The sequence below is a fragment of the Anomalospiza imberbis genome, chromosome 2 (genome assembly GCF_031753505.1).
Source record: "Anomalospiza imberbis isolate Cuckoo-Finch-1a 21T00152 chromosome 2, ASM3175350v1, whole genome shotgun sequence".
Lineage (NCBI taxonomy): Eukaryota > Metazoa > Chordata > Aves > Passeriformes > Viduidae > Anomalospiza > Anomalospiza imberbis.
Window position 1 is genome coordinate 3,508,855 of NC_089682.1, and position 23,228 is coordinate 3,532,082.

The 23,228-nt window shown below is 45.1% G+C and overlaps 1 protein-coding gene across 6 annotated transcripts in view; it reads right to left on the minus strand.

Annotated features, from left to right (window-relative positions):
* The window catches only part of ERG (ETS transcription factor ERG), a 139,950-nt gene that overhangs the window by 80,451 nt on the left and 36,271 nt on the right, over positions 1-23,228 (minus strand). For 5 of the 6 annotated variants that reach the window (XM_068179548.1, XM_068179543.1, XM_068179544.1 and 2 more), the window contains one exon: positions 19,603-19,690. In XM_068179548.1, the coding sequence (XP_068035649.1) occupies positions 19,603-19,641 (39 nt within the window). In that variant the 5' untranslated portion in view covers positions 19,642-19,690. Of the gene's footprint in view, positions 1-8,868; positions 9,051-19,602; positions 19,697-23,228 lie in introns of those variants that run through there. The other variant, XM_068179545.1, reaches the window with a different exon arrangement.

Below are 23,228 nucleotides of genomic sequence, written 5' to 3' on the forward strand. Positions count from 1 at the left end.
AAACATATTTGGTAGAACTTTTATTCCATCTGATTCATGGTTATAAAGCTGGCATACAAATTTTATTTTAAGTTTAAGGGACTCTTCAAGGCTGTGAATGCCCCTTTCCCCTACAGAATCAAGAAACAACAATGTATGCAAATCCCTTAGAGAGATTACCTTAGCTGACCAAAAATTCAACATCTAGATTTAAATTATTGCCTAGGTTCCTTTGAGGTCTATTTTAAGATGGGATTAAATACCCTGAGGATATGCCATTATTTCTATGAGCTCTCAAGACAGGTTTAGTTCTCAGAGTCAGGAGAGATGGATCTTGATCCTAAAGATATAAAGTCACTTTCCAGTGGTGCCCAGTGACAGGACAAGGAGCCCTGAACTAAAATTAGGCCATGAACTAAAATTGAAGAAGTTCCTCCTCAGCATGAGGAAGAATTTCTTTCTATGGAGGAAAGTCTCCCTCTGAAGACATTCCAAACCCACCTGGACACCTTCCTGTGTCACCTGCTCCAGGTGACCCTGCCTTGGCAGGGGGTTGGATTGGATGTGATGCCTCGGGTTTGAGCTTTTCTATTTTTCAGATTCTGAGCTGCTTTAGTGTGTGGGTCTGGGCTTCCTATCAGGGGATGGTGAGCTCTCTTCACAGAGCAGGGAGACAAAACAATTCCTGCTCCAGCTGGGCACCAAGGACAAATGATCCAAATCTCAGCCCAGGAGCACAAACAACGTGGGCTGGAGAGAGGAAAACAAGCAGGATGGGACTGCATGGGCTAAAGCTGGAATGGGACAATGAACTCCAGTGTGTAAATGGACCACATTTTATATAAAAGTGAGACCCTGTGACTGGTCATCCATTTTTGTGGCCATTTTGGGTTGCGCTGCCCAAGGTGGATCTGTTGAAGCCTCTTAATAAATCCCTACGTTATTCTTTAGCTCTGCCTAGTCTCTGTTCTAGGTCAGCCTTCACATGGCATCAGATGATCTCCAGAGATCTCTTCCAATCTCACGTAATTTGGGATTCTGTGACAGTCGTGGTATGGAATTCGGGGCAGGGCTTCACTGGCCTCACCTGCAGGACACCAGGAAGCAGAAATGATCAGAGGTGGGAAGGCAAAAAACACATCCTACAAAGCCCACAGCCCTGGGCAGGCAGTGCAGCTCCTGATCTGAGGGAACTCGTGGCACCCTGGGATCTCACTGACGTGAGTGAGAAATCAGCTTGGCTCCCTCTGCTCAGCTGGTACTGATGGAAACTCTCAGTGAAGCATGTGGCCACTGCTTTATGCAGCCCCCCAAGTGCTGATATATCTGAGAGCTGAGGAAGCTGTAAACAGGAATTGGGACATCCACACCACCGGTTTAAATCCAGCTCAGCAGGCAGGTGCTTATTTAGCAATGGGTTTAGGCCAGGCCCAACAAAACAAGGCGTTGTCCACACCTCGGGTCACAGCCATGCCTTGGCAGTCTCCTCTGGAAAGGAAAAGGCTTCCTTGAGGGACAGGGACCAAACCATTCCCTCACCCTGCAGCGAATGTCTGAGGCTGTGCCTGACGGCACCGATGTGCTGGAGGTGATGCTCACACGGATCCCTCCTGCTCCGCACTGCTCTCCCAGGCCAGAGGGATCATCAGTCCCTTCCCAGTGCCCAGCTCCAAGCAAATGCAGGCATGGAACCTGAGTAGAAATTTCACTGCCTAACACAAAAATTTGCAGAGGCCACAACTAACCACGAGGTTCCCTCTAAGCATTTATCCAAGGACACCATTGATGCTATGGCCAGAGACCTTTATTGTCACAGTCACTGAACAAGTGACATTTCTTTGGCCAGGAGAGACTTACAAAATGGATTTCTAATACATCACTAACCATCTACCTCTTCTGTGTTTTGTTTTTATATTTAATTTATTTCTTTCTGGAATATCTTCAGCCTAGAGAGGAGCCCCAGCTGAGAGGGGCCTCAGGTCTCGGTGTCCCTGTCTGTCCCTGGGTGTCTCTGTCTGTCTGTCCCTGTGTGTCCCTGTCTGTGTGTCCCTGTGTGTCCCTGTCTGTGTGTCCCTGTGTGCAGGAGGTCCGAGCAGGTCCAGGCTCTGCTCCAGGCCCAGCAATGGCCCCAGAGCCACGGGCAGGGGCTGAGCCCAGCAATTCCCCTGCCCAGGAGGCACAACTTCTGCCCTGGGCAGTGCCCAGCCCTGAGCAGAGCCCAGAGAGGCTCTGGGGTCTCCTCCCTGGGATATTCCAGAGCCATCTGGACACAGCCCTGTGCCCTGTGCTCTGCTGGAGCAGGGAGGTGGCACCAGTGACCCTCTGTGGTCCGTTTACCCATTCTGTGACTGTGTGATTCTAATACAAATCAACCCCCCCCCCAAGCATTTTTACTCCATCACAGCAGCTCCAAAAGCTGATTATGGTATTAATTACCATCCCTGCCATTTGTCAGCCACTGCACCACATGGATCATTGCCTGGCCCAGACAGAATACAAGTGTACCACAAGCTTAGGACTTTGTGCAGAAAAACTTTTAAGATGGTTATCAAAGAGAAATGGTTGTCATAGGATGCAGGTTCATATTTCACTAAAATTAGAACCTGATAAACAGAGAGCCAGAGATCAGTTTTCAGCATGGGAGAAGATTAATGCAGTGTCTCAAAATGCTTTTCAGTGATTTTTAATTGCAGTGATAGTTATTCAGTGGCACAGGTTTTTTTTACATCACTTTCTCAGATGGATTTGTCAGAGCACAGCGCTTTCTGCTTGGCTTGGTGAAACATTCTGTATTTCCTTCAGTTTGTCCCGAATAACCTAAAAAATACATGACCATGGATATAATCTCCAATCTGACAGGGGTCTCGCTTCCTGTTTTCCAGCTCATTACCAAATGGATTAAACAACGCCAGATTTAGGATGCGATTTGAGACACCCTGCTACTGATCTTGAGTGCCAGCCTGAAAAATTAGTTTTGACTATTTTTTATGGCTTTTCCTTGCTGTTTTTTCTTGTTTCTTTCCTATCCATTTTTAATGGCTGACCAAATATCACTTTTTCTTTTGACAAGAAAGCTTTTTGAGCTGTTTTTTTAAAAATAAACCCGTTCTTTCAAATTGGCTTTTTTTTTTTTTTTTGTGTAACCTAAAAAATGCGCTACAACAAAGACTTCAAATTTTCCTTTAGAAAATACATCCCACTTCATATGGTTGATGGAGGAGGTGTATTTCTAACTTTGCTATTGTTTATTATTGCGACTGGTTAGGTGTTATTTTTGCCCTGCAGTAAGGCTTGGAGGTGCTTCCCAGCTCTGCTCTCGTGTTTGTTTTTAGAAGTTAAGTACAAAGACTGTCACACTTAAGTTCCTCACTTCCCCTGAGTCCATACATTTGTGTTGTGAGCAGCTCAGGCACTTCATTCTTCAAGCCTTTCAAAACTCCTGGATTAATACCATTAGGTCTGGGTAACTTGCTGCTATTTAATTTATCAGTTTGTTCCAGCACTTCGTCTGTTGATCCTGGCAACAGAAGCAAAATGCTCTAAGGGCGCCTCTAGAGCTGATATCTAAAGAAAGTCACACACACATCCCTAAAAAAACTCCTCCCTCCAGCAGCCAGAATTGGAGATTAGAGCCTGGTTCATGGATGTGAGCCACACCAAACCAAACGGGGGATCCAAATAACTCGGGTCTTTCTGCTGCCCAATGTACGGTACCACGTCAAGGCTCTTTATAATTAGCACAATTCGTAACAGATCTGTTTTTTCTCCCAAGTAGTAAACATTCTCATGCTTTATTCAGCTGAGGTGGCTGCTGCTCTGCTCCCAGCTGTGTGTGTGTGCAGGCACACGTATCCCAGAGAGTGAGCACAATGTGCTACAGCTGAGAGACAAACCTGATCCACAGCGCGGAATCACGGAACCGCAGAATCGCTCACGGTGGGAAACACCTCCAAAATCATCAAGCCCAACCTGTGAAGATCCCCACCTTGGCAAACAGAGCTCTGAGTGTCATGTCTAGGTGTTCCTTGGGTCTCCACCACCTCCCTGGGCAGCCCCTGCCAAGGCCTGAGCAGCCTTTCCATGGGGAAATTCCTGCTGCTGGCCAAGCTGAGCCTGCCCTGGCCCAGCCTGAGGCCGTTCCCTCTCCTCCTGTCCCTGTTCCGTGGGAGCAGAGCCCGACCCCCCCGGCTGTCCCCTCCTGGCAGGAGCTGTGCAGAGCCACAAGGTCCCCCCTGAGCCTCCTTTGCTTCAGGCTCAGCCCCTTCCCAGCTCCATCAGGAATTCTCCAGCCCCTTCCCAGCTCCGTTCCCTGCCCTGGACACGCTCCAGCCCCTCCAGGTCTCTCCTGCAGGACCAGAACTGGACACAGCCCTCGAGGGGCCTCTCAGAGCCAGCCCAGAGGGACAATGCCTGCCCTGCTCCTGCTGGACACACAATTCCTCACCCAGCCCAGCTGCCTCTTTCCCCCCTGGGCACCCCTGGGCTCGTGTGCAGCCCCTGTCACCAGCACCCCCAGGTCCAAACCCCGTTCCAGATGGACTCTTGGTGACACAGTCACCATCCTGAAGACAGATGAACCAGGGAGGGAGCTGACCTGGCAGCAGCCCCTCAGCCCTCTCCCCCCATCCCAGCATTATTAGGGCTGCAATGGGATCCATGTGTGACCGCCCCACATGTGCACGGCGCTTCCTGCGCTCCCAGCCCTGCTGGGGCTGGGTTGAAATGACAGCATTTTATTTATAAATCTGCTGCCAGAGGCCTGCAAAGGCTGGGCTAATTCTGGACACCTGCAGGGTCCATTCAGGGAGCAGCCAGTTGGGAAAAGAAGCAGGAAGAGCACTTGGAAGAGAGAAGAGCAGCACCAGCACCCAAGATGGGAGCACTGGGAGCAAGGAGAGCTGCTCCCTACATTTGCTTTGGAGTATGTTTTTTGAGATCAGACAAAAACCCCACTAAACTTGGGAGTTGTTTGAGCTGTATGAGCACATCCAGTGGTGGGGGGGCTGCAGGTCACACTGCCCAGGTAGGAAGCAGTGACCAACTCCCAGCTCCACAAAAACTCTGGGATTTGGTTCCTTTCTATCTTGAGCACATTAAACCAAGCACAGGCAAAAACAAAGGCGGAAGAGGATCAAATCTGTGCTACAGCAAACCAACAGAAATGCTTTCTCCAAAGCCTGCCTGGTAGATTTAATACGACTGGTTTTTGGAGGCTATCTATCATTTTCGTTTGGCATGAATATAAATCCGAAAATCCCTTGATCCCAAGAAGGCACTGAGGAGACTCAGTCAAGATTTCAGAAGGGATGTGCTCCTTAACTTGGAAAGTTGGCAGATGATTTAATTTTGTTAGCAGATTTGACAGTGCCATAGGAAATTTCCAAAATCAAAGAGCCCTTTCATAGGCTTCCCTACCCAATACTCAATCCTGTGTCTAAGAATAACATCCAGCCCTCATTAATTAATGATATCAGTCCCAATCATGTCAGATTGCCTCAGAGGCCTTGCTGGGAGGGATGAATCACACCCGGCCAGCTCCAAGGCTCTCCCTGTGACAAACTCCAGTGTGTGATGATGGAAAGCTCAGCCTGGAAAGCTCTCACCCACAGAGCCCCAGCAGCCCTCACATCACCTGAGGTGTGTGGGGCATACCTGGAGATGTCACCTGGCTGTATCAGGAAGGAAAATATTATTTTCCCCCCAGTTAAATGGTGCTGCACCTCCTCATGCACTTTGTGTGGTGGATGCAAGAAAGGACTGGAGAGGTCCACTCATTTTTGGGATTTCCAGCAGAATTAAGATGGTATCCAACAGCAAAATACCACTAAGAAATCTCTATCTGTGATTCTGGCTTTTACCAAAACTACAAACTGAGATTTCTCACAAGCCCTACTCAGCTGATCCTATTCCAACTCAGGAAAAGGCACACCAGCTGTCTCTGTAAATGTACAATTTTACTGAAGCCATGATTATGTATGAAAACATCCAGACTGCTTCCAGAGTGCTCTGTCCTAATATTGACATAAAATTGCCTCATTTCTATTTGCAACATGATTGCAAATCCACGATTGGAGTTTTCATATATCCACACTCCTGCAACAGCTGAAAGCAGTGACTTCGTATCAGTCATGAATGTGAAATTTGGTAATATTTGTGTATCACCATCTTTTCACGTTGGTGTTGCATTCCTGGGCCTCGTGAAAGATCTTCAGGCAAGAACAATCACATTAATATTTACCCACAGGAGTTCTCCCTTTCCCTTCACAATGGCCACGGCTGGCCAGGCACAAACCTCGGACCCAGTGTCCCATGAACACCCCAGTCCTGCCACAAGGACCAGTCCACGGTTGAGCCTGGCTCAACCTAAACACGAGCTCAGCAGAAAGGCACATGTGGCCCTGGTTGTGGGATCCTGGTCACAGAGGTGAAGTGTCAGGCAGACAAAGCTGGGACTTGTCTTTTTTTTGTGCAGTGTTTGTTTATCTGCCGCACACGTCGTGCCCGGTAACACGAAGCCACCAGTTTCGGATTACAAATATACCATAAATGCCATAAGTGATTTATTTTTCTGCCGCGCCTGGGAAAGCAAATTTGGCGTTTTTAAAAAAAATCTTAACTTGACGCTGATGTATTCTGATTGCCACTGCAAATATAGATGTTTTTGTTATGCACAAGCACCGTTTTGATGTGATGGCCAAAGCTCTCAGAGGGTTTGATTCGGAGAGATTGAGCCTTGAGAAAGATCCATCAGATTTTGGGACCTCCGCCACAAACAATTTTCAGTTCAGTAAGACTGGTCTGAGAACAGCTTTAATGTGCTTTTTACTCTGAGGCGTGTTGGTTCTAAAAGCCACTGACAAGTTTCGCACACAAACATTTGTGTTTGAAGCAGGCGCTGCCAAGCAAGCCTGTAAAAACCATTAAATCCAAAATTTGTTATTTTGCTAAAGCATTCTGAAAAATCACACCGAGCGGCTGCATTTTGCAAAACCTGGAGAGGTTGATTTCACCCCTGAAATGTGATTTCTTTTAAAATCCTTTTTTTCCTCCGTAGTCCCTGCCATAGGATCCACCCCAACATCTGGAGAGCAGAATCCAGGCTGACAGACTAATGCACATGTGGAGCCGTGTGTTTGCTCCTTTGCTGCTTCTCAGGACAGACACATTGTCTCCCTCTCTTTCTGCCTGTCCCCTCCTTTTCTTTTCCTCATTTTTTTTTTCTACCCTTCCTTTAATAAGGCTCCACATGTCTTCCAGCTCTCTGCTGTGAATGTGACCAGGATGTGATATTGCCTTGCACCAACACACATCGTCTGGCTTAGGTGATACCAAGTTACTGCCCTGGCTTTGAATGCCTGCAAGGTTATTAACCAGCACATCTGGCTCTCTCCCTAGGAGGGTGAGTTCTGCAGTGCCCCAGGAATTTCTTTCATACACCACTTTTATTAGCTTTTCAAAAGAATACGGATTACCACTGGAAGGGAAGACTTAGGTCGTTTGCAAACATATTGGTCGCCAACCTGCTTGCCATGTTTGAAAAGCAACAATAACCACAGCTCGTTATTTGATTTTTCAGAAGTAATCCTCCTTCGTTTTAGCACACTCTTGTTGCTCTTGGTCTGCATTAATGAAAAATGGCTGGTGATTTGTGATAAATATAATTTAAAAAAAAGACATTACAGAAAGCCACAAGGATAACTTAGTTTGGAAACACAGCCCCCAAAACATGAATTTCTAATACCATTTTCCCTGCAGACCTCACTCCATGATCACAGAAAGGGAAGAGGAATGTGTTTCAGGCTTAATCAAAAGAGAGAAACACACGTGTAGCTCCAGAGAGCAAATTTATCTCCTTTGCCCACACATGGAAGTTGCACAGGACATGAAATCTGAATGCATAAGTGATATTACTGTAATTTCCCATCTGGACATCCCTATTTCAGTAATGCCAGAGAGGCCTTTTCTGGTTTCATTTATGTCACTTCCGAAGCAGTTTAAGACAAACGGGAAAACTATGGAAAAAAAAAAAATCCATGTGGGGTTGTTAAAGAGGGAGGTCCCCAGGGCTTTCCTTCTACCTGCCCAGCAAAGTTCAACACTCCTGAAAGTTCAAGGCCGAAGTTCTCCCGAAAAAAACTCTGGAAACACCTGCCCAGCTCCCAGCCCACCTGGAACTACGCCTTTCCAGGAGAAACGTGCACCACCTGCCACTGCTGAGCACACTTCAAGTGCAATATTCACCGTGCAGAATTAAGTAAAACCAGGAAAAAAAAAATAGTTGGATTTGCTAATTAATCTCCTTTTGAAGCCACGTGAGGGCAGATTTTCGGAAGCTGTCGGCACTCAGCAGCCCCCATTGTTCCAAGTGGGAGTTGTTTGGCACTCCCAGCTTTTGAAGGGCTGCTCCTCCACGTAGGTGTTTAAATGGGAGCTCTGCTCTCCTCTAACCTTTCACAACTGCTTTTGGCCAGGCTGATCCTCCAGAAATATCCCACTGCAAAGAGCAGTGCAAGCACTCACAGAAAAGTCTATTTTAAAACGAAGCATAAATAGCCCATACTCCACCAGCCAGGGAAAAGAAACAACATTCTGTGATTTCCCTGACCAAGGGAGACAGCCAGGCAAAAAGTTCACAAACTCCACTAAATTCATACAATGAAAACAAAACAAAGATTCCTAATTATGCAAATGAAAACAGTGAATGTTTTCAAGAATGTCACAACCGTACGTGCGGATTTCTGCCAAACAGAGCAAGAATTTAAATCCATCAGATAAAATCCTAATTTATTTAGATTAACATCCAAACAAAAGGCATGCCTGGTTGAAACTCTAACCATAAATTCTAGTATCAGATAAATTACAGCCAACAGAACATAAAGATCTTCTCACCTCCTCAGGTTTGTATCTTTTGAAAAGCCCACCTTGGCAGCCTTAGACTTGGCATTATTCAGTCAGCTCCAGCCTTCAAAAGAACCACGACTCGTTTGGTCCACTAAGGCTCATGGAAATCCTTACAGGGATTTTTGTTGCGCCTGCCTATAAATTGCATTGTCTTCTAAAGGCTTCCTGTCCTGCAAACAGAGGCACCAGCACAGAGATTCAACTGAAATTGTTTTCCCCTTCTTCTGCTGCTTTTATTTAACAAAAAAAAAAAAAAAAAAAAAAAAAGGGAGAGGGGGGAGAAAGAACTGGTAGAAGTTCCTTACAGGAGTTGGAAGAGGACATCTGCAGGCAATTTAACATGAGGGTTTGTTTCTGTGTCAGCTGGCAACCCCTGGATAACTCTGTCATGTAACTTATATGCTAAAACATGATGTAGGACAACCAGTGAGACCGGGTAAATATGGCAGCACATCAGTTTTATTTGATTATGATTTATACTTTTTCGAAGGGAGCAGCCCTGCCATAAACTCTGAAAACAAATACAACCCTGGAGCTGTGAGTGTGTCCCACCCTGATCTTCAAACCCACCTTCTGCTGCAGCTCAGGAACAGAAAACAGGTTTTTTCCAGGTGAAGATGGGAATTTTTCCATTCCCTCCCAGTTCAAGAGTGATCCAGCTCATCCTCCTTTGCAGGTGACAGCAGCAGAATGTGGAAGGGCTCAGGCAAACATGAAGCTGAGCCCACAGTTTGTGCCTCAGTTCACTGCTCCCTGCCCATTCCAAAAGGAACACAGACCAGTATCCAAAGGGAGCTCCGGAGATAACCCAGCTCCCCAAGTTTCCCCACCCCATGTGTTTAACTTCCTCCCAGCCAGAAGAATCTGGTCAAGTGAGGAAAGCTCATCCATCCTGGTTCCACTTCTGCTCTTGCATCGGATCTTACGTATTTTGACATTTATAGCCACACATTTGAACTGAGGCCCTGATTAGATTCAATTGGTAAAATTACCTTCCTCCCCCTCCCTCCCCCTTCCTCTTTGTGTGTGTGCACGCTTTGGTTTAGATTATTAGTAATTTAAAAATCAATCTTGCAGCTAAATGTTTAATGGCATAATTGCTCCTGTTGCCTAAATTTGTTTAGTTCGTGCTTTATTAGCACGTAATAAGTGAAAGTATATTTTTCTCTGTCTCAGTTAATAACATCTCTGCCACGGCTGAGGCACTGTGAGCTGGCTGGCTGGCTGCAGTTCTGGGACAGCTCTGGGGGAGCTGAAGAGATTTTCTTAAGCTTTAACTTAGGAGTCAGTGGCTTCCCTTAACTGAATCCTCAGTTGGCCTCCACTTGGGTTTTTAAGCAATTTTTCTGTCCATTCCTAGGTCATTTTGAGGGCCTTTTAGTCCAACTTTTAGGCAGAAAAGCTCTGTTGTCCCAGACCTGGACATGTGTGCCAGCTGTGTCCCATAGGATGGGTCAAGCTGGAAGGGACCACAGAGGGTCACTGGTGCCACCTCCCTGCTCCAGCAGGGTCACCCCAGAGCACAGGGCACAGGGCTGTGTCCAGATGGCTCTGGAATATCCCAGGGAGGAGACCCCAGAGCCTCTCTGGGCTCTGCTCAGGGCTGGGCACTGCCCAGGGCAGAAGTTGTGCCTCCTGGGCAGGGGAATTGCTGGGCTCAGCCCCTGCCCGTGGCTCTGGGGCCATTGCTGGGCCTGGAGCAGAGCCTGGACCTGCTCGGACCTCCTGCACACAGGGACACACAGACAGGGACACCCAGGGACAGACAGAGACACACAGGGACACAGAGGGACACACAGGGACAGCCAGGGACAGACAGAGACACCCAGGGCTGAGACCCCTCTCAGCTGAGGCTCCTCTCCAGGCTGAACACTCCATCTAACAAAGAACTAAACACAAGTCCCCCTGTGCTTAATATAACTTCACCACGGAAAGAGGGGAAAGACACAGGTGCTTCCCAAGGGAAATTAACCCCTTCCTAATACAGGCCTCCCCCTTTCTTTAAAAAGGGACCTCAGATACTGCTCAAAGTAATTGAATGGGTTGGGAAGGAAGGGACCTTAAAGACCATCCAGTTCCAACCACCCCTGCCATGGGCAGGGACACTTTTCACTATCCCAGCTGCTCCAAGCCCCATCCAACCCGGCCTTGGGTATTTCCAAGAACTGGGCAGCCACAGCTTCTCTGGGCAACTTGTGCCAGGATTTCTGCCACATTATTCACCGTCTTGACATGCCAGCTTTCTGGGATCTTGGAAAATCTCTCTATGTGACCAAGTGAGGATGGACAGAAACCTCTGACAGCCCACCCTGGAAGGCTCACAGCACACCTCAGATTTACCTCCCTCCTTCCCAGTGTAATTTGAATTTGCAATAGCAGGTTACAGCGTCCTACCAAACATTTACTGCTGTTCAAGGAGGCGATAATGACTGCCAGCAAGTTTATCTCTTTGATCCAAGGCAATCACAGATGATATGGAATATACAACACACATGCCAAACACTCTTTTAAGCCTCAGCTGCGGAAGAAATTGTTCCCTTCCATGTCACAAAAAAAAAAAAAAACCAAAAAAAAACAAAACAAAAACCAAAAAAAAACCCAAAACAATGGGAGCAACAGACGCATGGGCCTAGAGATGTAGAAGAGTAGGGTCAGATGGGATATTAGGAAAAAATTCTTCCCTGGGAGGGTGGGCAGGCCCTGGCACAGGGTGCCCAGAGCAGCTGGGGCTGCCCCTGCATCCCTGGCAGTGCCCAAGGCCAGGTTGGACACTGGGGCTTGGAGCAGCCTGGGACAGTGGAAGGTGTCCCTGCCATGGCAAGTGGTGGCACTGGATGATTTTTAAGGGCCTTTCCAACCCAAACCATTCTGGGATTTTACATCTCACAGTAAAAGTCACCCATATGAGTTGAATTTAAATATTGCTGTAAATGTGGAGGGCAACACTTGGGGTTTGCAGGTTATTAGGCAGCAAAAAGCTGAATTTCTGAGAAGGACGTGGTTGTGAAGAAAGTACTATAGAGCCTCTTGGGAACAGAACTCACTGGCCACACAAACACAGGATTTTAGGGGCACAGCAGTTACCCTTCCTGCTCTTCTAGGTGAGGACAAGACATACTTTTTTGATAAATAAACAAAATTGCACCAGGAAAACACATATTGCACAGAATCAGTTTTTCTTTCTAACGAAACGTGTATGGAAATATCCAAATATTCCCTACTGACTTGAGCAAAGGAAGATTTTCCACAACAAGAATTTGAATTATCTTGGGAAAGAACACTGGGAGCCTGAAAATATCCTACAGAACAACAGGGAAAGACTTATGGTAAATGATAAAATAGCAAGCTGGTGAAAGGTATCTAATCAAATGCCCATAACTGTTTATGAGGTAATGTCTGTATTAACAATCTAAAGAAGGGGATAAAACAACACATCAGCCAAAGATACTGCACCCCAAAGTCAACTTTGGGACACCAACAGGATTGGGGAAATAATCTAAAAAGGTCTTGAGGAGATAAGAACATTGATAGGAAATAATGGAGCAAATATTCAGATTTAAAGAGGATGGGGCTTAGAACAAGATGAAAAATGAGATTTTCTAAAAAGGGAGGGAAGAGAGAGAGGAGGAGCAGAGAGAGTGAGGGAGACAAGAGATTCATTTTTGAACAGATGAAGCTCATCACCAAGTCCAAGGGAATCATTTATCCCTGTCTGGGCTGCTGGAGCAGCAGCTCCTGGAAAATGCCTTTCAGCCCTACAAGGCATTACCAGAAGTGTAACAAAGTGGTCATTTATGACCACATTTGTGACCAAACAACCAGTACAGCTGAAAGCAGGGCTGGATGCAGAGGTGAGGGGCAAAGCTGCCTCATCCCCACCACCCAAAATGGACCCTGAGCAGAACTGATGTGCTCGGCAACCTCCCCTCAGCTCACCCTGTAAATCTCCCTCTTTAGGAAGGTGAGGAGGAGCAAAGTCAGTGTGAAACTAATGAGTTTGAATCCCTACAGAGTAGCTGAATATGAGGAAATGCTTCACAATAACGAGTCACGGGGAATCATCCCTCAGGAAAGGTGAAAAATGACCCATTGCTTGGGATATTTGTGGCCAGATGAAGGCAAGATACAAATGCAGTGTCTATTAAACAGTAAACTGACTTGCTAAGAGATAATCTCCACACATCTTTAGCATTTGCCCTGCAGATCTGTGCGAGGATAGTCCAGGGCAGGTGGTTTCTCTAACCAGTTTTCAAGGAAGAAGGACACAGTCCTTTAGAGAGTCCCAAGGCTGCTCCAGAGCCAGACTTCCTTGCACCCCTTCCCTTCAACAATCTCCATGAAGCCACAAACAAAAATTACAGCCTTGGAGGCACAAAACAGCATTGGACACTTGGGCTTGTGGATTTGCTGACCCCACATGCCAGGGTGGGCAGGACCTGAGGAAGAGGGGACAAATATTTTGGCAGCGGGCTTGAGAGACCTTTACAGGCTGAGACTGGGGAGCCCTCAGTGCCACTCCAGGCTCTAGAGCAGAGCAACAGGAACAGGAGGATCTTCTTTCTCAAGGTCCACAAAGTGTAGCCGGTTTTGTTCCTGTTCCAGTTTGTCCTGTCCGTCTTTCTCAACTTCTTCTCGTAGCTTCTCCCCACCCTCAGCTTCCCACTCTGGCTCAGCTTTCCAAGACCATCCATTTTATGATTTCTACCCATCACCAGTGGAAATGCCCAGACTTTTTTAACTGTCTGGCAGACTGCAGAAATGAGATTTAAACACGTCTGACTCCATGTAACAAAGGGTTCGTGTAAAGCACATCTATCAGCCAGAGCTCTGAAAATGCATTTGGTACTCTTTAGTTTGCTCTTTCCTGCTTATGAAGAAGATAATTTTTGTTTAAAAATGGCCCCACTTAAGGAATTATCCATGCCATTAGTCCCTATAACAATAGAGATTAAAGTCTCTAGACCATCCCTATCAAAATAACATACTCTTCTTTGAACATGTCATTAACACTGTTTTCCATCTGGTTCTTGGCAGCAATCTTGGATTTGCTCCGAATTGCTGAAAGTTCATCAATTATAGCACACAGAAGCCATTATCTCTCTTTTCCTTTAGCAAGGAGGTATTTGCTCAGGCAGACATAAGAGGTAGAGCTCAAGAGCAAAGAAAAAAAAATAAAAAGCAGGAAGAATTTACTCACTGGAACTCTATGGCAATCATTTGGTTAGCATCCAGAATTTTAAGCTGCTGAGAAGTGAATCACAATTTCTGCCTAGGAGGGGATGCTAGAGTTCAAATCCAGTAGTGATTCTGGCATTATTACAGGTAACTGATGTGTGCTGACACAGGAGGGAAATGGAACAGCAGATCTGAATCCTGGCAGTGTGGGAGCTCTGAATGAGCACGAGAGGAGAGGAGTGCCACCCACATCCAAGGCAAACTCTGTTTATAAACTCATCCATGGTAAACTTTATTTTCTGAGGACACAGAGTGAGCTATGGTGATCATTCAAACAAGATTTAGAGGCTCTATTCCAGCACAATAAGAAAGAAGAACAATGAAACTCAAAGTGTGGTTTTAAAGTTTCACCAGAATAATGAATGAAGTCCACAGCGAGAGGTAAGAAAAGGGGATGGAGCTACAACTGTTCAGCTTTGGGGGCTGCTGATACCAAAACCTTTCCACATCTATCATGAAGCAGGCAGCAGTTATCCCTGAGCTGCCAGACACCAGTTTGCAGCCCAGGTAGCATTGAGGAGCTTGTTCACCTCCGTGCCCTGGGGCTTAAGGCACCTTCTCCCAGCGAGAGGTCCCTGCAGGACTTCTGCCCATGGGGTCATCACTGATTCACACCTGGAGGAGGGTTGGCTCATCAGTCCACTGCTGTCAGGAGCAGATATTCCATATTTTCTGGAAGGGATAGGAGTATGTTATCACCTGGTGGCAGGCTGTGATTCAGCAGAACTCCATGCTTCACATGGATCACCTCCTCATGCAGGCTGCAGTGGGTCTCAGTTTACCTCACGTGGGGCTTTGGGCCAAGCTGTTTGTATCCTTGGCTTGGATTTCCATGCTCTCACTCCCAGCTGAGCTGCCCAAATATCACTTCATAAGCAATGAAAGAAGTGCTTTAGCCATGCAAAGAATCTGCAAGAATGAGGCTTCTGGCTCAGGCAAGACCCCAAAAAGAGGTGGGGATAAAAGCCAGGCTTTATCCTCCTTATCCTGGAGGATGATAATAATAATAATAATAACTCTGTTGTCCTTCCCTTCTTGTCCCCCTGCCTGTTCAGGCAGAGACTGTATTGTGCATACAAAACTCCCAGCATAACAAAGTCTTGGATCCTATTTAGAGACTCTACAGTTCCAGGAAAAATAACAGATTATATCAGACGCAAAATATACTCCTTAACAAATAATACAACTTAAAAAAAAATCGAATTTAAGCATAACACAACAGGTTAGGTACACCCAGCAGCATCTCTACACTGCCACAATTTGAAATCCAACATATTCTTTGCCCAAAAAAGGAGTTCTGAGGTCAGGTTTTGTGATACTTCCAGCAACAATATGGGATGCTCTGCATGCAAATCTGGATTTGCCACCACAATCCCAGCAGAGAAGTGCTAAATTCAGGAGTGGTTTTCAGAAACTGCTATGGAACAGTTCTTTTATTTCTTCTAAGAAACCAAATTTTCATTCATTGTAGTATCAGGAACAGCTTCCAGATTTGATAACCCAAAACTGACAGATTCAGAGGCAACAACCTCAGTTACATCCACAGAATAAATGAGGTTGTACAGACACAGACCAGCTGAGCTTGGCTTGAAATGTTTGATGACCTTGGAGTATTTTCTATCAAGAATGTCCTCTTTGATTAAGCTGTCTGGGGTGTAAATTGTTCCCATTCTTCACCTTCTGCAATGAAAAAGCAGAGTGTGCCACCCACAAGCTGCTGCCATCCACCTCTTCATCCCACATCTCAAAATCATCACCAAAGAACAGAAAAATCAGACCAACTAAATATGAACTGACCAAATCTTCCAGCAGCCTTGATTCAATGAAAATCACACCCATTGTCCCAGGATAGACACCATTACTGATAAATAAAGTCTTTTTTTTTTTACCTACACCATGCCTTGGATTGTCCTCTCCCAGTGAGGCCCAAAGGAACAGCAGTAACTTGTTTTTTTGAGAATTGGTTCCACAAAATCCCCTCACAGTGATGGCACAAGCTAACTAAAGTCAAACAAACAACTGACCTCTTTTGAAAACAGAATTTACAGAAAAACAGAATTTAACCTTTAAAAAATACAAGGTTTATGTAAAGGTCAGCATTTACAAAGCATAAATCCCTAAAAACAAAATATGCAAATCTCAGGTAGCATTTTGGAGATTTTCTCAGACTATGGTTGTAAGAACTGGAGCTTAATGATAACAGAACAACAAAAAAATCACATTAAAGTGAGTGTAAACAACAGTCTTGCCTATACAAAGCCAACATTTTATCAGTGTGAGGAGGTTTATTTATTTCACTTCTCTTACAGGCACTCAATGTGCGAAGCTGTCCAAAGATCAAGGTCAGAATTCCCCATATTTTGCTGAACTGGGAATGAAAATCTGAGAACATCCATCCTTTTCCTTGTCCACATCAAATGTTTCTTTCATTTGTGCTTGGACCAAACACAAGGTCGTGACTCAGGTGAAATTACACATTAGGGAGTCACCAGATCAATGTCAGATGCTTCATTCAAGCTGAAAAAATGTAAAGCTTAATCTTTAATATCTCTGGAATGAAGCTGCCCAAACAGAAGGAGGACACACACTTTGAGGCTGTCCAAACATTCCCAAAATTGGACAGGATCTGCCTGGGTGCAGAATGGGCAATCCTGGGTAAGAATCCAGCTCTTATCCCATTCAGGGATGGAGCACAAGAACATTGAGATTTGTTACATTTTCCTTCTGGCACCAGAAAAGGCTGATTTCAAAACAGAACACACAAAACTCACAGGATGCACATGAAATCCCCATTTCTGAAAAAAAGACATCTCTGAGTATTCATCTTGCCATGTTCTTGTATATTTTGCATTATTTTTCTGCACATATTCAGGCATAAAACTTACATCTTGAAATCTGCCAAATCTTAAGAATCCAGCCACTTCCCAGAAGGTGAATTTTCAAAGTTCCAGCTCTAAATGTGCATGGATGAGGCTGTGTCTGCTTGTTGAAGGATATAAAGAAACACCACCATGTGACAGAATACAGTTAATTGAACAAAACCTTATCAAGGATGATTGTCATGAACCCACTTTGTCTCTTCTGTATCCTAACAGCAATGAGAGACATAGAATCATAAAATCATGGAATGCTTTGGGTTGGAAGGGACCTTAAAGCCCATCCAGTGCCACCCCTGCCATGGCAGGGACACCTTCCACTGTCCCAGGCTGCTCCCAGCCCCAGTGTCCAACCTGGCCTTGGGCACTGCCAGGGATGCAGGGGCAGCCACAGCTTCTCTAGGAAACCTGTGCCAGGGCCTGCCCACCTTCCCAGGGAGAAATTTTTTCCTAATATCTTCTCCTAAATTTCCTCTGGCCCAGTTTGGAGCCGTTCCCCTTGTCCTGTCACTCCTGATCAGTTCCTGATGAGTTGTCCCTCTCTGGATTCCCTGCAGCCCCTTCAGACACTGGAAGGTGCTCTGAAGGCTCCACAAAACCTTCTCTTCCCCAAGCTGAAAAATCCTAACCCTCTCATCTTGTCTCCATAGGTGCTCCAGGCTCTCTTATCAACTTTGTGACCTTCTCTGGACTTGTTTCCATGTCCTTCCCATGCTGGGGGCACCAGAGCTGTGACCAGTGCAGACAGAAAAGCCCACCACACCAAAGAGTGTGGCTTTCCCACATCCCCTGCACCACTTTATCCCTTTTTTATTTGAAAGAATGCAGCTATGTCCACTTTTAAAGCCGAAATGACCCGAGCATCCATGGCTGCTTTCCAAAGAATGTGTTTAGACCACAGCAGGCCCTAATGACATAAACAGAAATCAGAAGGATTTGAAGTGGAGTTGGCCAGCTTTCCTGTCCCAAACACAGCATTAAAGTAATTGCCTTCCTCACACCCTTTCTCAATAAAACAGCAACTTTGGGGTGATGCTCTGCTGAGAACAGGCTCCTCCAATTCCCTTGAACACACCATTACAGAGATTTTTATGCAGCTCTCTTGCTGTAATAAGATACTTTCATACCCAGCCTTGCCCTCTCCCACTAACTCCTGTGGTTACAAAAACCTTCTTTGGGCACCAGTTTTGGCAGAAAGCATGGAACTGAGTTATTCTTTATGATATTTCTGCTGCTGTGGGCATTTAAACGGCATGAAGAGGTACTAAATCCCCTTCAATGTTTTCAAGTCTTACTGGTTGTAACCAACCTTGAGGCAAAACCTCAGTTTTTTGAGGGGAGGAGGATTTGTTTTTCTGCTCTTTCCATAAAAACAACTAAGGACCAGAAGGCTGTGGAAGTGCTGGGTCTGGAAAAACTGGAGAGGGGGAAAGAACGAGCTCTCCCACTCCTGCAACTCATCCTAGTAACTAAAAACAACCCAAAAACAGCACAGAGGGATATAGAGAGAGAGAGATTCTTTCATTCACTGAGTTTTACAGAAAAAGGGAGTTGTTTAAAATAATATTTCATTTTTATTCTATGCTGCAGTTAAAAATAAGTTGTACAGTGGAGCTTTTTCTAGAGAGAGCTGCTGACTGGTAGATGGCAGCCAGCTGAGGAGAAACTCCATGAAAGGAGTTGCAGAAAATACAACTTCAAAGTAAACCAGACAGAAAGGCAGTCAGAAAGAATGAAAGGGTCCTTAAAAGTCATCCAGTGCCACCCCTGCCATGGGCAGGGACACCTTCCACTGTCCCAAGCCCCAGTGTCCAACCTGGCCTTGGACAATTCCAGGGATCCAGGGGCAGCCACAGCTACTCTGGGCACCTGTGCCAGGGCCTGCCCGGAATTTCTTCCTTACATCCAACCTAAATTTCCCCTCTTTCAGTCTGAATCCATGACTATTCATCCTGTCATTCCAGTTCCTGATGAAATTTGTGTGCAATTCCCCAAAATTACTTGTTCTCTGCAACAGATGCATCTGCCAGGTCTCACAGGTTCCATAAGAAGTATAAGAAAACCACACTAACAATATTAATATTAATATTAATATTAATAGTCAAAATACAGTAAAAACAAACGTTTTCTTCTGAAACATAGCAAACCAATGCTGGTTTTAAAGCCTTTTAAATGTTGCAATGAATATATGTAAGAGAAGCTTGTTTGGATCTGAATTTTTGGATTATGTTTCTTTTCCTTCTGCAGTTGAATTTAATGTTTGCCACTGGATGTTGTGGAGCAGAATCAGCGACATAGAAATGCAGTATTTTTCAAGGAGGTACATTTTATCAAACACACCAGATATTAAAGGATGATCAAGGAAGGTTAATTTTAGAAAAAGTTATCTTTAAAATATCCACGTGCTTCAGAGCAGATCACACAGGTGTCAGCAACAAAGACTGCAGGGCTGACTCAGACAACATCACGTAAATATTGAGGAATGAAAAAGCCCATGTTGGGCAGTAGCACAATTTATAAACATGCAAAAAAAAGCTGTGCTATGTGTACATATTCTCTAATTTTATGGCTCTCCAAACATCTGAGAACTCACAATAAACAGGAAACTAACCTTGATGTGAGCTGCTGGATCAGGGACAGTCTGAATCATGTCCTTTAACAGGCCAACGTGTTCACCAGGAGCTCAGATCCCAAAGCAGCTGCATAACCAGAGAAACAAAAGGCATATCATTGTACTTCAAATGTTTATTTTCAATAGAAATCCCTTTTAATAGACTGATAAGCATCTTTCCTTCCCCAGACCTCCTCAAGACTCAGCACAGCTGAAGCTCTAAGCCACTTCTGCCTCCATAGGGTCTGTTGAGGATTTATTTCATGCAGGAGAGAACACTCAATTTTCATGGAAAAATGCTCTTTATTTGAAATGTGTAGTTTTCCCAAAATAAGAACTTGGGACATGCTCTGCCCTGTCCAGCCCCATTATTCACCCAAGATATCAGTTATTTCCACAAGCCATTCTTCCCAATTTAGAAACACACAGCAGGACTGGGACAGATCTGCAGCTGATAGAAAAAAAAGCACCATTTCACTGAAGCTGTGCCCATTTACAAGAGCTGCAAATCTGGTCCAGACCCTCAATTAACAGCACTTCAGAGCAGGGATGTTCTGGAATCCCTTATCCATGTCCAGTAATGGAGTGCAGAGGGGCTGGGGCAGGTGGGGTGCATTTGTCTGCATGTGTAGGGGGTGGAAAACCATTAAAGCTCTTTAAAATAACAACAGTTTTTAATGTAAACAATGTGGAGTACTACTCAGTAACTTGATCACCAAATAACTGCTAATAAATTGGGATAAATACATCCAAAAAATCAGAAAATGTGGAAAAATGTGGGAATATGAACACCATTTAAGGTAATCTTGTCTTTTTCTCCGTTCTCCCTTAAAAGACTGGACATTCCCATTTTTCACACAAGAGATTTCCTTCTGTCCGTGATCTTGAACTCAGCTTTTAAAGCAGCAAGGCACTATCAGGGAAAGAGTAATTTTCCTCAGCATCAGCTTTTTTATTTCATTATCTGCTCTCACATTTACACTAACTTGAAAATCAAACTGCATTTTTACCTATTGATTTAGGTAAATATTGCCTGGCTAACACGGAGCTGCAGCTTGCCCCAGAGACAGTGAAGTGAGGGGACCATCTATGAACTATTCAAGCCCAATTTGCATAAACTGCACTAAACAGAGCTATTAAAAGTATCACCATTTAGATCTTTGCACACTTCCCCCTTGCTACTTTAAACAGCCAACTCCTCCCCCCTTCAAATCCAAGAAAATAAAGTAGATCATTTGAAGGCCTATTAGAGAAATCCCTAAACAAGCCAAATTCCCATTTTGTCCACTTTTCCCAGCTATCTGGGGATGATCAAATGGGATACTGATGTCATGGTTTTAAATGAAGATTTTTCTTTCCACAGAACTTCAAAAGCAAGAGATGCTTTTTCAGTAAAAGCAAAATTTCACCAGCAACTTTGTTCAGATTGAAGTCAGACAGAAACACCAACAGCACTGATGTGCTTTTAATTCCCTCCCTTCCCCAGTAAATCCATGCCTGCCACATCCTCACTGGATTTATGAGATTCATATTTTAAGCTTTCGAAACATCACACACAGGATCTGGAAACTGCGAAGTTTCACATAAACTGGACAGAAAAGTATTTTGAATCCAGTGTTAGATCATGCTTTCAGTGTTTTTATACTCCCAGCACTGTGATGCCACAACTGCACCTCGCCCCCAGTTACAGAAGCCCACCCAGGAAAGGGGATTTGTGCCACACCCAGATTTATTTTAATCTCTCTAAAGCCTTTGCTGAACTTCCAACAGCACCTAACCTAAGAAAAAAATACATGTTGAGCTCCATCCCCAAAAATGCCCTGTGACACTCAAACCAGATTTTCTCTCAGAGCTCAGTCTTGAAGCTCTCAGGGTTAAAGAGAAGTTGTTTCAGCTATTTCAGGCCACTCGTTTCACATCTTTTCCCCCAAAGATGGATCCTTTATGGAAGAGAAGACAACAGAGAGCGTTTGCAAACCAGTTGCCAAGTCTGCACCACAAGGAATGGGAATCAAAGACAAGCAAATGTTGTCCAATATGAGTTGGAAAAATGAGTATGCAACTGCTCTGGACATTTGACTTTTCCCTTGTACTGTTATGAACTTAAAAGTGGGAATCCTGCTTTAAACTCAACCTTTGGCAGTGTATTCTTCTTTCTCACCTGGATATTCCAGTCTTGGTACTCTAAAGTGGGATTAAGTCCTTGTATGCAAAATACACGATTTTTATCTTTTCACCTCTGGAAATCATGGCGAAAAAAAGAAAGCTGTGACAGTTTTCCTTGCTCGTTCCAAACAGAAATACAATTTTCATTATTTCAGCTCCACCTTTACAGGCTGGAATTGGAAGTTTCCAGACATTTGGTACTAACTTGCTGAAGCAGATGGTATCTATTGCCAGACCCTCCTCCACCCCTACACCAAATTTCATGCTGGTCATGTCTGTGCTGGATGGTCTGTGACAGGCTCTGCTTGTGGCTATAGGGTTTGCCCTGCATCCCCTAAATTAGCAGGATTCTAAGGCAAGAGCCAAAACTGACACTAAAGCCTGGTTTAGCGAGACATCTCTCTCCAGGAAACTGGAACAAGGCTACTACAACACAAACTGAAAGTTAAACACTTGCTTAACACCTTCCTGATTTAGGGTTATCCTGGAAGGATATCCTGGATAAGACAGAGCAACCTGGGATAGTGGAAGGTGTCCCTGCATGTGGCAGGGGTGCAATGATTTGATCCTTTCCAACCCAAACCATTCTGTGATTTTGTGATTCTATAAAAGGATAAATTTGTACCCACAGAGCATGTTTTCTTCCTGGCATCCTGAGTCAAGACTAGCATTTACTAACCCAGCTTTAGCAGCACACGTTTTTGGCAATGGTTTCCATCCTCTGTCACACCCAAAGTGTCACACAGAAGGATGCCACTAATGAGAAGTAGCAATACTTGAGACAGGAGATGTGAATTCCCCTCTGATGCTCAGGACAGATTAAAATATCAAGATAGAAACAAGTTCTTGTACAAAACCAGCCAGAGCTGGGTGTGCCAGTGCTACCCCACACAGGAGAAGACAGATAAGCTCTGGAACCTGTTGTTTTTCTGAGCACACATTTGGGGAGTTCTTTAAATACATCAAAGGGTTGGGGAATCATGTACATCTACAGCTCACCAGATGTGACTGCATTGTTCTTTCTTTTCTATAGATGTATCAAGAGGATCAAACTTTTTAATGGACACATATATTGCCAATTTACTGAGGCTGAAGGTCCCCTTTATATGGGAGCTGAACACAAACCTCTCTCATGCCTTTTCTCACATTAGGTGCATTTTCAGTGACTTGGCATGCTGTGCTCACCTAAAAACCCCAGCAGGTTCCTCTTGATGTGTCCTAAACCCTGCACCAAAGGCATGACCGGGCAGTGAGCGAGGCTGACAGAAAAGGGCTCCGGGCCAAACTCCGGCAACACGACGCCCACGTGGAGCAGAGCGGGGCTGCAGCAAACAGAAACACGGCCTGTGCTGCTCTTTGCCAGGAATGAACATGGCCCAAATCACAAATAACAGGATCATTAAGGCTGGAAAAGCCCTGCAAGGTCATTGAGGCCAAGCTGTGCCCGATGCCTACCCTGT